This window comes from Marmota monax, unplaced genomic scaffold (genome assembly GCF_021218885.2).
Source record: "Marmota monax isolate L192 unplaced genomic scaffold, Marmota_monax_Labrador192_F-V1.1 WCK01_AAM20220418_F8-fsc00008, whole genome shotgun sequence".
NCBI lineage: Eukaryota > Metazoa > Chordata > Mammalia > Rodentia > Sciuridae > Marmota > Marmota monax.
Window position 1 is genome coordinate 2,280,039 of NW_026694432.1, and position 18,597 is coordinate 2,298,635.

Sequence of the window (18,597 nt, forward strand, 5' to 3'; positions counted from 1 at the left end):
GATGAGATTAAGGAGGAATGGTAACTAAATGCAGCATGATATTCTATGTTGGATCTTGTAACAGAGAAAAAGTGCATTATTGGAAAGATTGATAAAATCCGAATAATGGCAGCTAATATAATAGTATTTTGCCAATCTTAGTTTCTTGGTTTCATGGGATGTACTATATATCAGATGTTAACATTTAGAGAACCTCAATGAAAGGTGAAGTTTCTATGTGGTCTATGTGGTTACTTTTGCAACTTTTCTGTGAATCTAAATGTGTATCCCAAAATAAAATAAATTGTTCTTAATTTGAACGCTTTTGGCCTTTAAGTAAGCCTTGGCATGATTTCAGGCCCATTTCCTTTTGAGGTGTTGTGTATAATTCTTACCTTCTCAGGCAAGACAGTATGAAACTCCCTTCTGCCTTCCACTTCGCCTTTGTCCTCTTCCTTTGCAGTTTCAGACATCCTACAATTGTTTTGAGGGAACAGTCAGCTCAATTTTTCAGCCATCACTCTCACTGGAGTTTGAGTTCTCAAATACTTAATTTTGTCTGGCTAGCATTGTAGACTAGTAAGACCCTACTGGTTCCTTTGTTCTCTGCTCAAAGTCCAAAATGCCCCAGGGAAAAAGCCAGCTTCAGTTAGTTCACCTTTGAGGTTATCTCTTCTCAGGAATCTTGGCACTATTAATAGAAGTAGCTTTCTAACTCCTTTAAATAAGAGAAAAATTACACATCTGAGCAAATTACTTCTTCCTACTCAGAGGTGGAAGATGTCACACCACTTTTTAAAATTAACTTTATTTTTACCTCTGGCTTGACTTTCTTGAATGGACAGCATAGGTTTGCTCATGCTAGCTTACACTAGGCACTAATCTGAATATCTTCTAAGAGCAATCTGAGCACAAACTCTTAAAGTTAGATCTAAGATTTACTTTCTTCCTGTGTTCACTCATAGTATTTGTTTGTTTGTTTGTTTGTTTGTGGTGCTGGGGATTGAACACGGGGCCTTGTGCGTGCAAGGCAAGCACTCTACCAACTGAGCCATATCCCCAGCTCTCATATAGAATTTTTTTGAGAATTTTTATACCAAATCCATACATCTGTACTTTTCACTGTTCACAGAGTGGGGATATTTTTAAGATATCAATTTTCTATTCATAGGAATTTATATAATCCAATGATTATTTAATAAATGGATAAGTTAATATGAAACAGTAAAAAAAAAAGAGAGAAAACAGTGTGCTATAGTATAATTTAGTATAATAAGAGGCATAAACAGGAATTGTCATTCTTCTTCTAGAGAAAAACTAAAATTTATTAACAGGTAATAACTATTAATAATGTTTGCTATAAGCCAGGTTCTGTGCATGTATTATCGCACTTTTTCCTTTCAATAATCTTAAGGGTGCTTGTTTTAGTCAGCTTTTTGTCTCTGCGACCAAAAGACTTGACAAAAATGATATTGAGACAGAAAAGTTTATTTTGGCCCTCAGTTTCAGAGGTCTCAATCCATAGATGGTAACTCCATAGCTTTTAACCTAAGGTAAGGCAGGCATCATGGGGGAAGGGTATGGCAGAAGAAAGCAGCGCAGATCATGGCAATAAGGAAGCCTACGAACTCTTTTCACCAGGGACAAAGTATAAATCCCTAAAGCAATCCCTTAGTGACTTACTTCTTCCAGCCACTCCCTACCTGCCTACAGTTACCTCCCTGTTAATAATCCACATCAGTGGATTAATGAACTTGATTATGTTAAGGCTCATATAGCTCAGTGATTTCATCTCTAAACTTTCTTGCATTGTCTCACACATAAGCTTTTGAGGGGTATCTCAAATCTAAACTATAAGAGTGCTATTAAGAATAAAATATTATTTTAAGATGAAGAAACTAAGGCCAAGAAAAGTTAAGTGACTTGTATAAATTCAATGATTATACACATGAAATAATTATATAAATTAAATAATTGTAGCCAGCATTTGAATCTAGGTTACACTCTTTGACTTTCACTGACTTCCACAGAGATAAACACAGAGAACACCCAGATGCATATAACCCTTGTTTTTTTTTTCCTTTTGCAAACTTTTGGTAGCATTAATTTGTAGGCATTTTCCTAAACATAAACATAAAACATATATCCAACCATAAACATATAAAATATATAAACATAACATTCACAGAACCATATTTGTTCAGGAACAGACATAAAAGTAAGCCCTAATTACACATTTTCCTTGGAGACAGGTCAGACTGAAATCCATGTTGGTCCTACTTGAATACCCATAGACAAAGGTATACCCTCTCTTTGTACACCTCAGATATGATTCTTTTGTTACTTCATGAAGAATTTATTTAAATATCAGCCTCTAAGTGATTTATTTATGAATAAATTTATGAATCATTAAATATTTAATAGATGAATAAAACAATATATCAGATGTTTGTTAATTATTAAAAAATTAAGAGATCCCATCTTGAGCAAAATAATGGAAGATTCTGCTTAAAATATAACCCAATGACTAAAGGAAAAGAGTAAACATCCAATATTTTTTTTTTTACACATTCTTCAAATAAAATTTAAGTCATCTAAAACAGGATCACTTCAACGAAGTTCATTTCACTATTACTTCTAATTCCCAGGCTCTTGAGCCTTATAGCAGTATTAGGAGAATACATATGGTTTAGTACAATCAATCTACCCTGTCTAGAAATGCATCTTTCTTCAAATAAAACACATTTGGAAGCTGAGGAACATCCAGTTAAAGCAAAACGTTCTTGTTGAGCCAGATCATGTGAGGTCAAGGTGAAAAGTTTAGACTTTTTGTGGAAGCCAGGAGCTGTGTGATGTCAGAAGCACTCAAGGGGTTAGGCCAGTAAGGGATATAACCTCCCAGCTCTAGTTAATTGTTGCTTTGTAGAGTATCAGCTACAGCACTGCCAGATCTTCCAATTATTTTTACAAGTATAAATTTATTGTCAACTAATTCAAATTAAAAACATGAAACATTCTGTGGACCCAACAAAGCTAATAGACTAGCTGCTAATTGGCAGCTTCTTTAGAAAATACAGAGCTACTGAGATGTTTAAAGTACATCATTAGATTTTTCATTAAGGAAATTAATTTGGTAACATTAAGTGGCCAGTTGGCCTCTGGGAAGAGTAAGAATTTGTTATAAGATTATCCAAACAATATGATGAAAGAATAAATCAGAAAGGTTATGTGATTTGCCAGGGAATAGCACAGTTAGGTTTTACTATCTTAATGTTGACTAAAAAGTTTTAGCTGAAGTGTACTGAATTGATATCATATCCCTGGCAGTGGACTGAGTGCTCTTCTATGTAGGCTCTGAAGCCAGTCTTTTGCCCAAGTTATTTGCTAGTTTCTTTGTTAAGTTTCTTATAACTGTTTTATAGATTTAAATTATATATAAAGTGGAGAATGATAGCAAAATAGAAAGTGTTTAGTAAATATTACTTATTCTTTAAAAATCACTTAATCTAATAGTGACAGTAAAATGGAAATACTTTTGTAACTGTCAGTCTCACCTGGGATTTATGAAATTTTACCATTGTTTCTCAGAAAACTCTATAGGTTTTATTAGCTGTGTTGTATATATTTTTATGTTATTAATTTCTGCTCTTTATAATATTCTTCTTTGGAATTAATTTGTTGTTTTTCCTTTTGCAAACTTTTGGTACTATTTATAGCATTAATTTTTAGGCATTTTCCTAATATATACATGCATTTACAAATATATATTTCCTTTTAAGGAGTCTATTAGCTCTATCCTATAAGTTTTTTTTAAATATTTTTAAATTGTCAATGGACCTTTATTTTATTTATTTATCTGCAGTGATGAGAATCAAACCCAGTGCCTTACACATGCTAGGCAAGTGCTCTACCACTTAGTCACAACCCCACCCCATAGCTCTATAATATAAGTTTTAATCTCATTTTTGATACTCTTTGGTTTAAAATATTCTCATTCCTTAAGTTTTAATTTTACCTTTGAGTTACTTAAAAATATCCTGCAAGATTTTCAAACTTCTTTAGGGGAAGGATGATTTATTTTTTTTCTTTTACTTGTTTTTTGCTTCATTATACTGCAGTTTGAAATATACTTTAACTTTTCTGTCTTCTGAAATTTGTTGACACTTCATTTATGACCTTGTGTGAGTTTATTTTTGGCTTCACATGTACTTCACAACATTGTAATGTTGTACAGTATAGGTATGTGGCATTTAAGTCAGTTTTGTTAATGTAGTTCAGTTTTTCTGTATCTTTACTGATTTGTTTTTGTCTGCTTGCCCCCAAGAAAAAGGGATCATTCTAAAAAAAATATTCTATTAAGATCTGCCTGTTTGCCAGGTGCAGTGTTGCATGCCTATAATTCCAGCAGATTGGGAAGCTAGGGCAGGAGGATTGCAAGTTCAAAGCCAGCCTCAGCAACTTAGTGAATCCATAAGCAATTTAGCAAGATCCTGTGTCAAAATAAAAAAATAAAAAGAGCTGGGGATTTGGCTCAGTTGTTAAGTGGAACTAAAGGGAAACATAACTGCAAATTGTTATCATTGATATCTTTATTTCTAGTATTTTTAAAATTCGACTTTATTGCATATTATTATAGCTACAACTCCTCTAGTTGGTTAGTATTTTTCAAGGAATATCTTCTTTCATCTTTGTACTTTTAACCTTTCTGTTAATAAAGGAAATTTCAATAACATATATTGACTCTCTTATACAATATCAGAGTTGTTTCAGTTGAAGTATTTAGTCTGTTCATATTAATGTACTTGCTGATATATGGGTAGAAATCTACTATTTTCTATTTAATATACTACCTGTTTTATATTCCTTATTCCTTCTATTTTGCACTGTTCATATTTGAAAAAACAACAAAAATCTATTTCTTTATTTTTCCATGAAAGAACAACAACAACAAAAAGAACAATATTTTATTCTCTAACAATCTTCCAAAGGTGACCAATTTGTTTTCTTATTTTTAGGTTATTGTGAATTTATAGATTCCAGCATATTTGTTGTGTTTTGTTGTATTTCGGCTCTTGTCCTTATTTGTGCATTTAAATAAGCTAAACTTTGGTCAGTGAAACTCTTCATGTTGACTCCAACGTCTTTGGATATAGTCCTACTGGGGTTTAACAATTCTAGGGTCATCTTGTACATTTCCTCACCTGATTTTCAATGACATCAGAGATGATTAATATTACAATATAACCTCATTTGCTTTGTCAATAAAATTTTTACAGAACAAAATAGTATTACAAAGACAAAATTTTGAAAACACATAATTGGACATAGCATTTCACATTTTCTCTTCCTCTGTTGTTATAACTTTATTTATCTACAATGAGAGCATGTGCCATTTATGCCACATACCATATTCTTTCCTTTATAATCCTTACTTAGAGTTCTGTATAAAAACATTTAATATTTTTATTTATTTTTATGTCAATGTCTTCTCCAGTCATTTCAGTTGTCTGAAGCGCTTTCTCTAATTAAAGTTCCTAAGGAAAGGTTCATGGGACCTGTCCTTGATAGTGACATCTTAGCCTTCATACCTTTACTTTGGCTGAATATAAAACTGCTTGCATTTTGTTTATTTTAAATGTTACTTGATTGTCTCTGTACAGAGTGTTTCTATCCAATTTGCTGAAAACCCATTTTTTTCTTCTTATACAGTTACTTGGTCTTTTTACACTCGAAATTCAAATGTGTTTTTGTATATTTTTCTTTACCTTTAAAAAGTTCAGTAGTTATGTTGGAATATATCAAGGTGTGATTATTCTGTACTGATAGTTTTTCCCTCATTACATAGTTTTAATATTTTGTGAATATTTTCTTGAAACACAGTTTTGAGAGTTTTTTCTTCTCCCCTGGACTTTGATTTCTTTTTCAGGAAAAAAATATATATATTGGATTCTATTTGTATGATATGTAGTTCTCTTTCTAATTTTTTTCATATCCTCATTTCTCCTAATATTAAAACATTTTCCTCCTTGTCATTTTTCTCATCTGCTGTGATTTTTTTGCATTCACATTTTACATTTCTTCTAGTTTAATTTTCCATTCTTAAATTATTTTTCCTTAAATAGTGATTTATCATCTTTAAATGGTTAAATTTAAGTTTATTTTTTGTATTGAGACATAACATTTGTATGTAGTTATGGTATACAATATGATAATTTGATTTAGTGTTATAATTTGATACATGTACATGATGTATACTGATAAATCAGATTAGTAAGCATTTCCATCTCACCCAATGTTAATCATTTCTGTGGGTTGGTAACTGATATTCTTTTTCTTTAATTTCTATTTTTTCTGAAATTTAGCAGTTTATTTTTAAATTTTAAGGATTTTCAGCTTTTTCATTTTACTATTACAACATAATATGCTTCTTGCATGCCCTCCATTGATTGTTACCTATTGGCATTCTCACCAGGTATTTTCCTTTTACCATGCATGAATGGGGTTTATTTCATAACCAGTAGGCTATTGCAGAAATGATAGAATATAAGACTTCAGTCTTGGAGGAGTCTACTGCCATGTCATGAGGGCATACCGTAGCACATTTTTCATTCTATTTTTGTAAAAACTTCAAGTCTGGCACACTTTCATTGAAGACTGTTTTGCTCTTTCTTTGTTCTTTTTTTTCTTTCCTCTTATAATTTTTCATAGAATTTAACCCTCTATGATGATCTTTCTTTGTGAAGTTATGTTTTCCTAAAATTTTAGAAAGAAGATATATTTTAATTAACTTTTCTGAATTTGTAGGTTGAGAGTGTTTTTGGTGTTTTTATCAATTGTCCTAAGGTATGCAGCTTAGAGTCTGAGATCTCATGACTTTATCTCTCTCTCCTGCTTTCTATAACATTTTTCTTTATTTTCCTGTTTAATTTGGATTTCGTTGCTAGGTGGTTTTTACTCAGTATAAAGTTGTAATTTGAAAGGCAACATTGACATGTTTTGAAAGTTAATGGGTCTTGGGTAACTATAGCTCCTTCAGAATTTTGTACTCATTACTATAGAAGTGCAAAAATCTCTCCCAATTTCACTGGCTGTACTTAATTTGACCCACAGAGCTTTTGAGTGAGACTCTATTTTGTTATTTTTTTAAGTGATCAGGTTCAGGAGATTCCATATTGTTTTCCTCTGAGTTCTTCACCAATGGAGAGGCCAATCGTCTTTGGTTACTACTGGTGACTTGACCCCCTTCGCCTCTGATTTGGTAATTCAGGGACTAACTATCTTGTCATTTCTTTTTGTTGTAGACATTTTTCATAAGTCTTTGGCACTGATAATCCTAGGTAATTTTATATTTTTTAAAATTTTACATTGTGTACTTTAATCTTCAAGTGTGTAGCAAAATTGATTTTCAAAAATGAACCCATATGAACAACATCAAGGTCAGAGATTGACATTACCAGCACTCCCAAAATGTTTCTGGGGCCTTTTTTAAATTTCTAGATTCCTTGTCATTCTAATATATAACATATAGATCAATTTTGAGTGGTTTTGAATGTTCAAAATCTCATGATTTTGTCTCTGGTTTCTTTGGCTCATCATTGTACTTGTAACATGCATGTGTTTCATTTTTATTGCTGTGTAGCTGTAATTAGCAAACCATGCCCTATAGGAAAATTCTTATATATATATATACACACACACACACACAGTTTTTATTGGAACATGTATATGCTCATTTGTTCATGTGTTCTCTCTTACTATAATAGCAGAGATGAGAATTGTGACAGAGATCTTATAGCCTGAAAAATCAAAATGTATTTACTCTCTGATTCGTTGCCAAAAGAGTTTACTTATTCCTGATTTATATAATTTCAAAAGTGTAACTTAATTATTATAGTCTGAAATTTAATTTGGGCCTAATACTAATAGTGCTAGTATAAACATTCTTATGTATATCCTTTGATGAACATTTATGTGTCTTCTAGTTTGCTATCAAACTAAAAGTGCCAACCCCACTGCTACTAATATCTTCCTATTCTAGCTATTTTCAAGAACTTTTGTCTTTTATTTTGAGCTGTGTTATATTACACACTTCAATGTGATTTTTCTATGTTATCTATCTAGCATTTATCATGTTTCTTAAATCTATAGCTTGTTTTATCTTGGCTTCCGCAAATTATCTCTTTCTTCTTCTGGGATTTCAGTTTATCTATGTCAAACTGGTTCTCTGTATCCCTTATATCTCAGTGTTAGTCAGCTTCATATCACTTTTGTAAAACACCTGAGATAATCAACTTAAAAAGAGAAAAGGTTTATTTGGCTTGGTTTTTTGGGAATTTCAATCCATGGTTGGTTGGTTTATTGCTTTGGGGCCTGTGGTGAGGTAGTACAATCATGGTGGGAGCACGTGGTGGAGCAAGCTGTTCCAATTATTGAAGCTAGGAAACAAAGTAAGAGGTTGGCCAAGGGCATGTTCCCAAGTACCTAAATCCTCCTGTTGGGTCCCACTTCTTAAAGGTTTACACCACCTTCCAACAGCACCAAACTTTGAGTCCCAAGTCTTTATCACATGGGTCTTTGAGGCACATTCCAGATTAAAACTGTAGCAATCTTTTAAATTCTTTTATTTTCATTCCTGGATATTTTCTGGTGGATATGCTTTATATTATGAATATATTCCAATCTATTGCCTGTTCATTTTTTTAACAAAGTCTTTTTCATGATGAAGTTCTTAATTAAATATAGCTCTATTTCTACTCCATTTGATTAGTGCTTTAGTTAGGGCTTTCTTAATTCCATATTAATGAAACTTGGGCTACTCACAGTTATGAAGATAATAAATTACTTTTAAAATATTTTATCATTGTTCCATTTACATTTGATCCACAGTGCATCTGGATTTGATTTTTTGCATAATCTGAGATTTGGATCAAAGATAATTTTTACCCTTATTTATAGTTATGACCAAGTATATTCTTCAAATACTCATTCTTGAGTATATTTACATGGAAATGTCCTTTATTACTTTAGTAAATTATGTAGGGTTACAAAAGCAATATTGAACAGAAGTGGTGATAGAGGACATACTATCTTTTTTATTCATCCAAGAAAAAGCTTTTTATACTTCAACATTAAGTATGGTGCTTACTAGAGGAGTTCTTCTTTTTTTTTTATTTTTTGTTTGTTTGTATTTGTTTAGGTATTGTTTGTCAAATTATATAAGTTTCTTCTATTATTTATTTTCTAAGAGTTTTTAATTTTTTTATCATTAATGCAAAGTTTTATTGCATTGTATCTTTTGAGGTGAATAACTGCTTTTTTCATCTTTTAATATAGTGAATTACTTATTTTATAATAGTGTTAAACCATGCTTGTATTCTTGGAAAAAAACCTGTGGTCATGATTTTCTTGAAAATATATATCACTGGTTTAAATTCACTAATATTTTAGCTAGATTTTTTTTAACCAAGTTTATATTGATTGGTCTGCAGGGTTCTTTTTGTAATGCTTTCCTTAGGTTTTGGCTGGCCTCATAAAAATGAGCTGGGAAAGATTCTCAGCCAGTCTCAATAGAGTCTGTGTTATATCAGAAATACTTTTAACAAATCTACCAGTATGGGAAAGTTTTCAATATTTCTCAACATCAGTTATTCAGATTTTTTTAGTTTTTCTTTTCTCACTTTTATCAGTTTAGTTTTGCAAAGAATTTTTCATTAATATTATTAAATAGAATGATATGAAGATTTTTGAAAGAGTTTTATATTCTTTTTAAAAGCATCTGTATAATCTGTAAGTATATAAGCATCTCCCTTTTCAAACCTGACAATGGTAATTCAACTTTAATCCCCACCCCCACATTTTGACTTAGAGATTGTTCATTTTATTTTTTTTTTCAGAGAATAGTGTGAAATTTTTTATTCATCTAGGACAGATCTTTTTCTGTTAAATTAACTTATGTTAATAGTTTTATGTCCTAGTTTTTTCTCCTAGGCTTTTAAAATAGAGGCTGAGGTTATTAATTTTGAGCTTTGATATTCTAATCTTTACATTTTAGAATATAATTTTCCCTCTAAACATTGCTTTAGGTGCATCCCATAATTTTTATGTTGAATATAATAAGAAACTTTATTTTCTAATTTCCATTGTTATTTCTTCATTGACTCCGTGGTAATTTAGAAATGTCTTTCTTAATTTCCATCTAATTGAATACTCTCTTATCTTTATTATTGACAGCTAACTTAATTTCTTCTCAGCTAGAGAACAACTTAGAATTATTTGAGATTTATTAATATTTCTTAAGAACAAGCATAACAGTCACTTTTAGTTATTCTGTGTGTACTTATAGAGAGTATATATGCCTTTATTATAGGGTATAGCACTCTGTTTAAGTCCTAGTATATCACATTTTTAAACATTTATAACAAGCACTTCCAAAATGTTAATGTATTCTTTACCCTCTTTCTTTCATCTGTAAAATGTTCTTGATTAGCTGGGTGCAATGGCACACGCCTATAATTCCAGTGGCTTAGGAGCCTGAGGCAGGAGTATCACAAGTTTAAAACCAGCCACATTAACTTAGTGAGGCCCACAGCAATTTAGGAAGATCCTGTCTCAAAATCAAAAATTAAAAAAGGGCTGAGATGTGGCTCGGTCAGTGGTCAAGTGCCCCTGCTTTCAAAAAAAAAAAAAATCTAGTTTACCAGACAGAGCAGGGGAAATGTGTATCTGTCTACTTGAGATAATAAAATCTATTAAGGTCACCTATTGTTCCATTAAAAAGACATCTTATTTTAAAAAGTAATTCACATACTAAAAAATTGTACAATCATCACTACATCTAGTTAGTTTCAAAGCATTTTTCATCACTGCAAAAGATATCCTATACCCATTAGGAGTCAAATAAAAAACTCTGTCTTCTCCCACATTTCTCCTCCATTCATAGGCAACTACCAGCTTGAGTTTCCTAGATGACCATTAGGATACGGCTTATTAAATGGAATCATATGTTATGTGTCTTTATGACTAGCCTTTTATATATAGCATAATGTATTGAAGCCTTGTCCATATTGCAGTCTTATGTCACTTCACCCCATTGTGGTGGAAGAATAAAGTTGGGATTTCTTCAAAGACCATTCCCAGACAATCATTATTTGACTTCCCTAAAAGATCCCACTTACAGTTTTGTCTTTCTTTGAGTCAAAGAGAGCTTTTTCCCAGTGCAAAATATTTGCACTGGAGACATTTCTTGAAAATAATTACAAGGAATTGTTTAACTTCACAGTAGTTTGAAGAGGTAGAGATAGCGGTTGGGATAAACAGTAGATTAAGCAAAAGATTAAAAGGAAAAGCTGGATATGTCCATAGGGGCTTTGAAAAGTTCCCTCATATTCATGGGATTTTAGAAGACCATACAAATTTGTAGGACAATGCATATATCCCAGGGCTTTGTGTGTGCTCAGGAAAGACCAGACATAACTGAACTGTATACTTTAAAGGACAAATAATTTATGGTCTCTCCCTCCTTCCTGCTCCCTTAACCCCCTTCCTCTACTCCATTTATCTCTCTTCTATTTTCATGGGACTCTTTCTACCCCTTGCTTAAATATTAAAAGCAGCAAGAGAGAAAGGACTCATCACCTATCCCTCTTCCTCAATAAATTTTAAAACTCTTCAGGAACTATGGAGTCCAGAAGGCACTGGGGTGACACAAAGTGCTCAAAGAAAATAACCATCAACCATAAATATCTTTATATTAAGATTTATATTTATATAAAGATAGCAAAACTATCTTTCAGAAATGTAATCGATACTGACATTCTCAGGCAGACAAAGCAGAAATGCCATCACTTACAGATCTGAATTATAAGGAAATACCAAAAGGAGTCCTAGAGGCTGTGGGCGTAATTCAAATTTACATGAAGAAATAAAGAGCAATGGATTAGATAACTAAATAGGTAAATATAAAAGAAAGCATAATTGTAAATTTTTTTGCCAGTAGATGTTGCTTATTCTGCCTTCTTGATTTAAAATATGACCTCATGAAACAGTAATTAAAAATCTATTTCAGTGAGCAAGTTTTAGATAAATATTTGATTTGTATAAAAATAACAATACAAAAACAAGGAGGAGTTGTGAGAAAAGTCTTCAAATCCTTTGGAAATTTAATATTAATCTAAACTACCATGGAACCTACTAAGAAAATGCATGAAAATATAATTATTAGGGAATTAAACATGTACCCTGGAAAATATAACACAAAAGAAGGTAGTAATTAAAAAATTGAGAAACAAAAAAAAGACAGAAAACAACAAATGGCATATGTAACTCTTGCCTCATAAGTAACTATATGAAATTTAAATGAACTAACCACTCCAGAGGCAGAGATTAAGATGCTAAATAAAAAAAAAAAAACTTGATCAAACTATATTCTGACTATAAAACACACTTTAGATACACTGTCACAAACAAGCTGAATGTAAAAAGATAACACTATTCAAACAGCATAAAAGAGCTAAAATGACTATACTACTATCAGACAAAATAGACTTTAAAAGTAATTTTTGTTTACAATGAAGAAAAAAAATGTAAAATGATAAAAAGGTCAAAGCATCAGGAACATATGACCATTACAAATATATTTATATATATATATACATATCCCTAAAAGGGGGCCCTAAAATAGAAGAAGAAAAACGGAAGGGAGAAATAAATGCCACATAATATTTGGAGACTTCAGTACCTGTGTTCTACAATGGATAAAACAATCAGCAGATCAACAAGGAAATATTTGATTTCCCAGATATGCCACATCATACTAGTTTAAAATTTCCAGATTTCAACAAATATTCTAAGATACTTAAAGGGAGAAATTGAGATCAATATACAATTAGTAGCTTGTAAGATGTGATATGTGATTACCACAACGAAAAAAATGTCTATGCCAAGTACTTACAAGAGACCTACATGTGTGTATTTTACATTCATACACAACATTTTAGAAATTATATGTGTGCATGTATATGTGATTATTACATCTACATAGGTACACACACACACATATCTTATATAAGGTGTTAAAACTTGAAGAGAAAATCCACAAGAGTAATGTCTTTTGTTTCCTGAAGCAGAATTCCACTACATGATAACCTTGATCTAGATCTAAAGGGACAACACCTCTGCTCTCCATGAGTTTTTAGTGATTGTGTTCTTACTCTTAAGATAGCCATTCCTTTTGTTTCCTTTGTCATGTCTCTTATGCTTATTAGAGTCCTTTATGTTTTCTAGCTGTTAAAGAAAAATGCTCAAATCTTTTGGTTTACCAGACTGGATAAAAATACACAACATCTGCTTTTTTTTAATACTTTTTTTTAAATGTAAATTTTTTTATTTCTATATTATAGTAGAATGCCTTACAATTCTTATTACGTGTATAGAGTACGATTTTTCATATCTCTGGTTGTATACATAGCATATTCACATCAATTCATATCTTTATGCATGTACTTTGAAAATGTACTTCCTACATTTTCTTTGAAAATCATTGCATTCCACCATCATTCATTACCCTTTGGCCCCTCCCTTCCCCTCCAATCCCTCTGCTCTATCTAGAATTTGTCTATTCCTCCTATGCTCCAAGATCTAAAGGAACATTTGAAAATAAAAGGATAAATATATACCATTTGAGCACTAACTAAAAGATATTTTAACTATATTAAGAACAGACCAAAAAATGTTAATGGGTGTGGAAAACAGCAATAGAAATAAATGAAATTACTTCATAATGATAAAAATTAGAAGCTATAACAATCTAAATTTTTATGTATGTTTTCTGGGATTTTTAAGCTTCCCCTGTTACTTATTGCTCACATTTTTACAGTAAATAATGTTTTTGCAGTTTCATGACATCAGCAAAATTTTTAAATAATTTTTTCATCATAATCTGTTTTTAGCTCTTTTCTTACATATGTGAATGGACTCCTTCTTAATACAAATATTTATTTGTGCTTACTAGTTGCTCTTGTTATCAGTTCTCTTCATTTCTGTTCTTGTTTGACCAAGGAGCCAAGGGTATTGGCTAAGTAGTTGATACAGATACTTGATATTAGATTATATAAAATTATCATAGGTACTTTCAAAGCAGTCTCTCGGAATTCTGTTTTTTATGCCCTTAACTTAGAAGAATAGGCTGCCTGTACAAGGAGGGGAAGACATATATATTCATTTCAATTAACTTGCCTCTCATTTTTGCCATTACTTATTTCTGATTGCATTTTGGCTTATGATTAACAATTATAAGTCATTTTCTTTGAAAGTCACAGCTACGTGCTTACATCTATGTTTTCTCAAACACTCATGCCTCAGAAGGCAAGTGCAATCATTTTGGAGTTCACATAACAATAGATAAAAAACATACTTTTATTTTCCATAATGGAGAAGAAGAGCCTTTCCCAAAGAAACATAAGAATTATATTAAAAGCAATGAGAAATGAGTTGATGAAAATTTTTTTAATTTTTCAGGATGAGAGAGACCCAGAGAAAGACGAAGAGCTGGAGCTGAAAAGAGGGCTATTATACAGAGACTCTGCCTATGACAGTGACCCTGAATATAGGTATGGGCTTAGTTAATGCTGTGAATTAAGATCTTTCTTATAACTGATGTAAAAATAGCCTGTTTTTCTCATCTGCTGAATTTTTAAAAATTTTTGATTCAAAAGTGTAATTTTTTTTATTTTTTACTCTGTAAATTCCTATCACAATATTTTAATATGTATACATTACTGAAGGGGTTTTTTTGTTTGTTTTGTTTTGTTTTGTTGGTACTGGAGATTGAGCTCAGGGGCACTCAACCCTGAGCCACATCTCCAGCCCTATTTTGTATTTTATTTAGAGACAGGGTGTCACTGAGTTCTTAGTGCCTTGCCATTGTTGAAGCTGGCTTTGAACTCATGATCCTCCTGCCTCAGCCTCCTGAGCCTCTGGGATTACAGGTGTTCGCCATGGCACCTGGCTGAAGTTTTTTAAATAAAATATATATACCTAATTTATGGTAATAATTTTTAACCTACACTTAATATTTATTTGACTGTACTGCAAGTTCACATATTTCATAATTTATTCTAACCTAAAAAAGGCTTTGTAATTTTAGAACATTACTAAATCTTTTCAAATAAATAAGAAAAAAAATCTGTTCTCTTAGATTAAAATTTCAAGAATGTTAGCAATAATATTTTTGCAAAGTTGTACTAGCATATTCCATGAGAACTTTCAAAAAAGTTGTCAATTGGCATAAAATTCTGTATTAAAATCTGAAAGTTAGGTGTGGTAGTACATGCTTGTAATCTCAGTAACTCAGGAGGCTGAGGCAGGAGGATCACAAGTTTGAGGCTAGCCTCAGCAACTTAGTGATACCCTGTCTCAAAATAAAAAAAATAAAAAGATCTGGAGATGTAGCTCAGTGGTTAAGCATCCCTGCATTCAATCCCTAGTACCAAAATTAAAGCAAAACCAAACAAAAACTGTAAATTGTGGATGTATGCTGTCAAAGCATCATACTACTTATTACTATAGGGCTTTTACCTTCATAAGATTCCTCAAGAACAAATTTAAGAGCTCTAAATAGTAGAATGGGATTTTGTAACCAAATCGCTGATCTTTACCATCAGTAAATGAGGCTAGAACATCTATGAACATCTCCTTTTGCTCCTTACACCAGCATGAGTGTGACAACATTGCCAATAGTTTTATTGCCTCCCAAGCAAGAGGCAACCTGGGCCTCCCATCAAGGTATGTTTTATATTGTGGATGAATTGAAGGAGGAGCTATCCAAAGAGGAAAACTAAGGTTAAGAGAGCACATATCTTAAAAGAGGTTATCTTAAATTCTTTGTTCTTTTAGCTTTATTCCCTAGACTGTTATATGAATTACCTTCCCAATGTGGGGTGCTTAATCCATATAATTAATTATAATTTGGGTGAGGGGTGAGGCTAGGAATGATACCGGAAAGGGTCTGATTTTCAAACTTTTGGATACATACTAATTGCTTGAGTTGTTTCTTAAAAATACTGATTTCTACCTCCCACCCTGTAGATTCTAGTTCCTGCATATAGATGAGATCTAAATGTATACATTTTAAGAAATACTATAGGTGATTCTAATACCATATTTTAAAAAGCAATGCTATTGATTTAAAATTTGCCATGAAAGTCAATATTGATTCTTTTTCTAGGTTATCAATGTTAATGACTAAGATTTTTAAATTTCCCAGGAACCTCATATGAGAGAGTAAAGCAGAATATCAGAAAAGTTCTGCTTATACATTTTTGAGATCACTTTATAATCCTTGCCACCTCTCTCATATGCAGTAGGAGGGAGTAGTCAGTCCTTTAAAATCTTTTATGAGTGCTTTTCTTTCATATTAGTGACCAAAATATTATTTGAGTTTTATTCACAAGTCATAGTGTATACTAGGCCAAGAATCTACTCTCATTTGATTTTCTCATATTAAAGATGAGAGAACCTACATTAATTACCCCATTGTTGAGGTTTCCAACAGCAAAAGTAAAGAGCGAATTTGGGTCTCAGCTTTTTAATTAGCCTTCTGCATGTGCCCATTGACAGTTGTTAAGAGGAAGTCTGTATGGACCTCTGGAATGAAGTGAGGAGCTCAGAATACTCCTTTCCCCAAAAGAAACAATAAAACTGACCAGAATTATCAAGAACAATTTTAAAACTTGGGAATTGACCAAAGACATGTAACAGATTGAGAAACATTTGTCTAGAAAATCTACTGAACCAAGGGAGTGTGGCATTTTAACTTAGAGATTTCATCCTCCCCCCGCAGCCACTGGCTCCCTAGCTCTGTGGCACAAAAGCACTTACTAAAGCAGTCAAGTTAAAAGACAAGGAAGTTTATATGGAGCCAAGTGCTGGGGCATTAGCAGAAGCAATAATGATCCTACTGGCAGTCAGGGAAGGCCTAGAGTCTTAATGCTTAGGACAAACAATAAAGATTCAGGAACCAGATAACCAAAGTGGGCCTTGATAAAGTTCTGCTTATTTCTGGTTGTTTGGAAGGTTATATGTATGCATAAATCTGTTATGATTGTAAGGGACTAGGAAGGGGCCTGGCAAGCCAATAATTCACAACTGAGTGTGAAGCCTGAGAAAGGCAGTAAATAAAATCCAGAACAAGCTTATAAACTGGATAAACTGAACATATTCTCCAAGCCACTTACAGATGCACTGACAAAAGATGGAAGCCTTATAGGTTTACAGGCTCTGACCAATTGTTTCCTGGTCACTAAGCCATGCTAACCCAGGTGTAGTCCCTAAGAAGCCAGGCTTGCCGCCTATAATCTAAGCAGTTTGGGAAACTGAGGCAGGAGGATCATGAGTTTGGGTGAGGTGCTAAGCAACTCAGCAGCGGTGAGGTGCTAAGCAACTCAGTGAGATCTTGTCTCTAAATAAAAATACAAAATAGGGCTGGGGATGTGGCTCAGTGGATGAGTGACCCGGAGTTCAATCTCTGGTATCCACCCCCCTCCAAAAAAAAAAAAAAATAGAAACAACTTTTTTTAAAATAGCAAGGGACACCAGCAACTGTACAGGGAGAGAGAAATAAGAATACAGAGTATGAATCCAAGCAAATCTTTAAACAAGTAAAATAAAAGGTAATAATCTTGGCAGGGAAGTCAGAATCCAGAGTTGCTACAAATATGGTGGCACACGCCTCTAATCCCAGCAGCTCAGAAGGCTGAGACAGGAGGGTTCAAAGTCAGCCTTAGCAGCAGTGAAGTGCTAAACAACTCAGTGAGACCCTGTCTCTACATAATATACAAAATGGGGATGTGGCTCAGTGATTGTGTGCCCCTGAGTTCCATCCCCAATACCACCCCCCACCAAAAATGTCATTTTCAACAAAAATTTTGAGACATTTTAAGAAACATGAAAGTATGACCCATATTATATGAAAAATGAATTGTTAGAATCTGTATCTGAGGAGTCATCAATGTTGAATTCAGCAGATAAAGGCAACTGAGTTCAAGGAGCTAGAGGAAACCATGTTTAAAGAATTAAAAGTATAATGAAAATAATTTATCACATTGATCATATTAATTAAAATAAATTATTTCTTTTATTTTTTTCAGTAAAAATATTTTGCTCATGATTTAACATTATCTTATACTCTAGATGTACATTATGGTCATCATCCACAGAATATAGCAGATACTCAGTGTTTTTTGCAGGAAAAGAAGAATGGGAAAATAGAGCATTTGTTATTTCATCTTCCAAGCATTGGATATTGATGATAATTGCCCCATGTCTGCCATCACCTTTGTGCATGAAACTCATTAGATAGACAGTTTTCTCAAAGAATCAATAAATGACTCCTTTTAATTCTGTGGGTTCTAGGTGGCTTGCAGAAGGAATCTACTACCTTTATGGGCTTGCTTCTCAATTTTGAGTTTTCTAGAAAATTTTTAGTCATTTGCTATGATAGCCTGCCAAGTTCCAGTTCCCTAGGATGCTCTTTTTTCTTTTCTTTTTAGTACATTCTACATATACTTCATATTTCCTCAGTTTTCAGAATATTTAAAGTTCTCTACATTGTTATGCATTCTT

At 32.5% G+C, this 18,597-nt stretch overlaps 1 protein-coding gene across 5 annotated transcripts in view; it reads left to right on the forward strand.

The window, feature by feature from the left end:
• Window positions 1-18,597, forward strand: part of Spata6 (spermatogenesis associated 6) — a 166,289-nt gene that overhangs the window by 129,753 nt on the left and 17,939 nt on the right. For all 5 annotated transcript variants that reach the window (XM_058570767.1, XM_046468810.2, XM_046468811.2 and 2 more), the window contains one exon: window positions 14,494-14,585. In XM_058570767.1, the coding sequence (XP_058426750.1) occupies window positions 14,494-14,585 (92 nt within the window). The remainder of the gene's footprint in view (window positions 1-14,493; window positions 14,586-18,597) is intronic.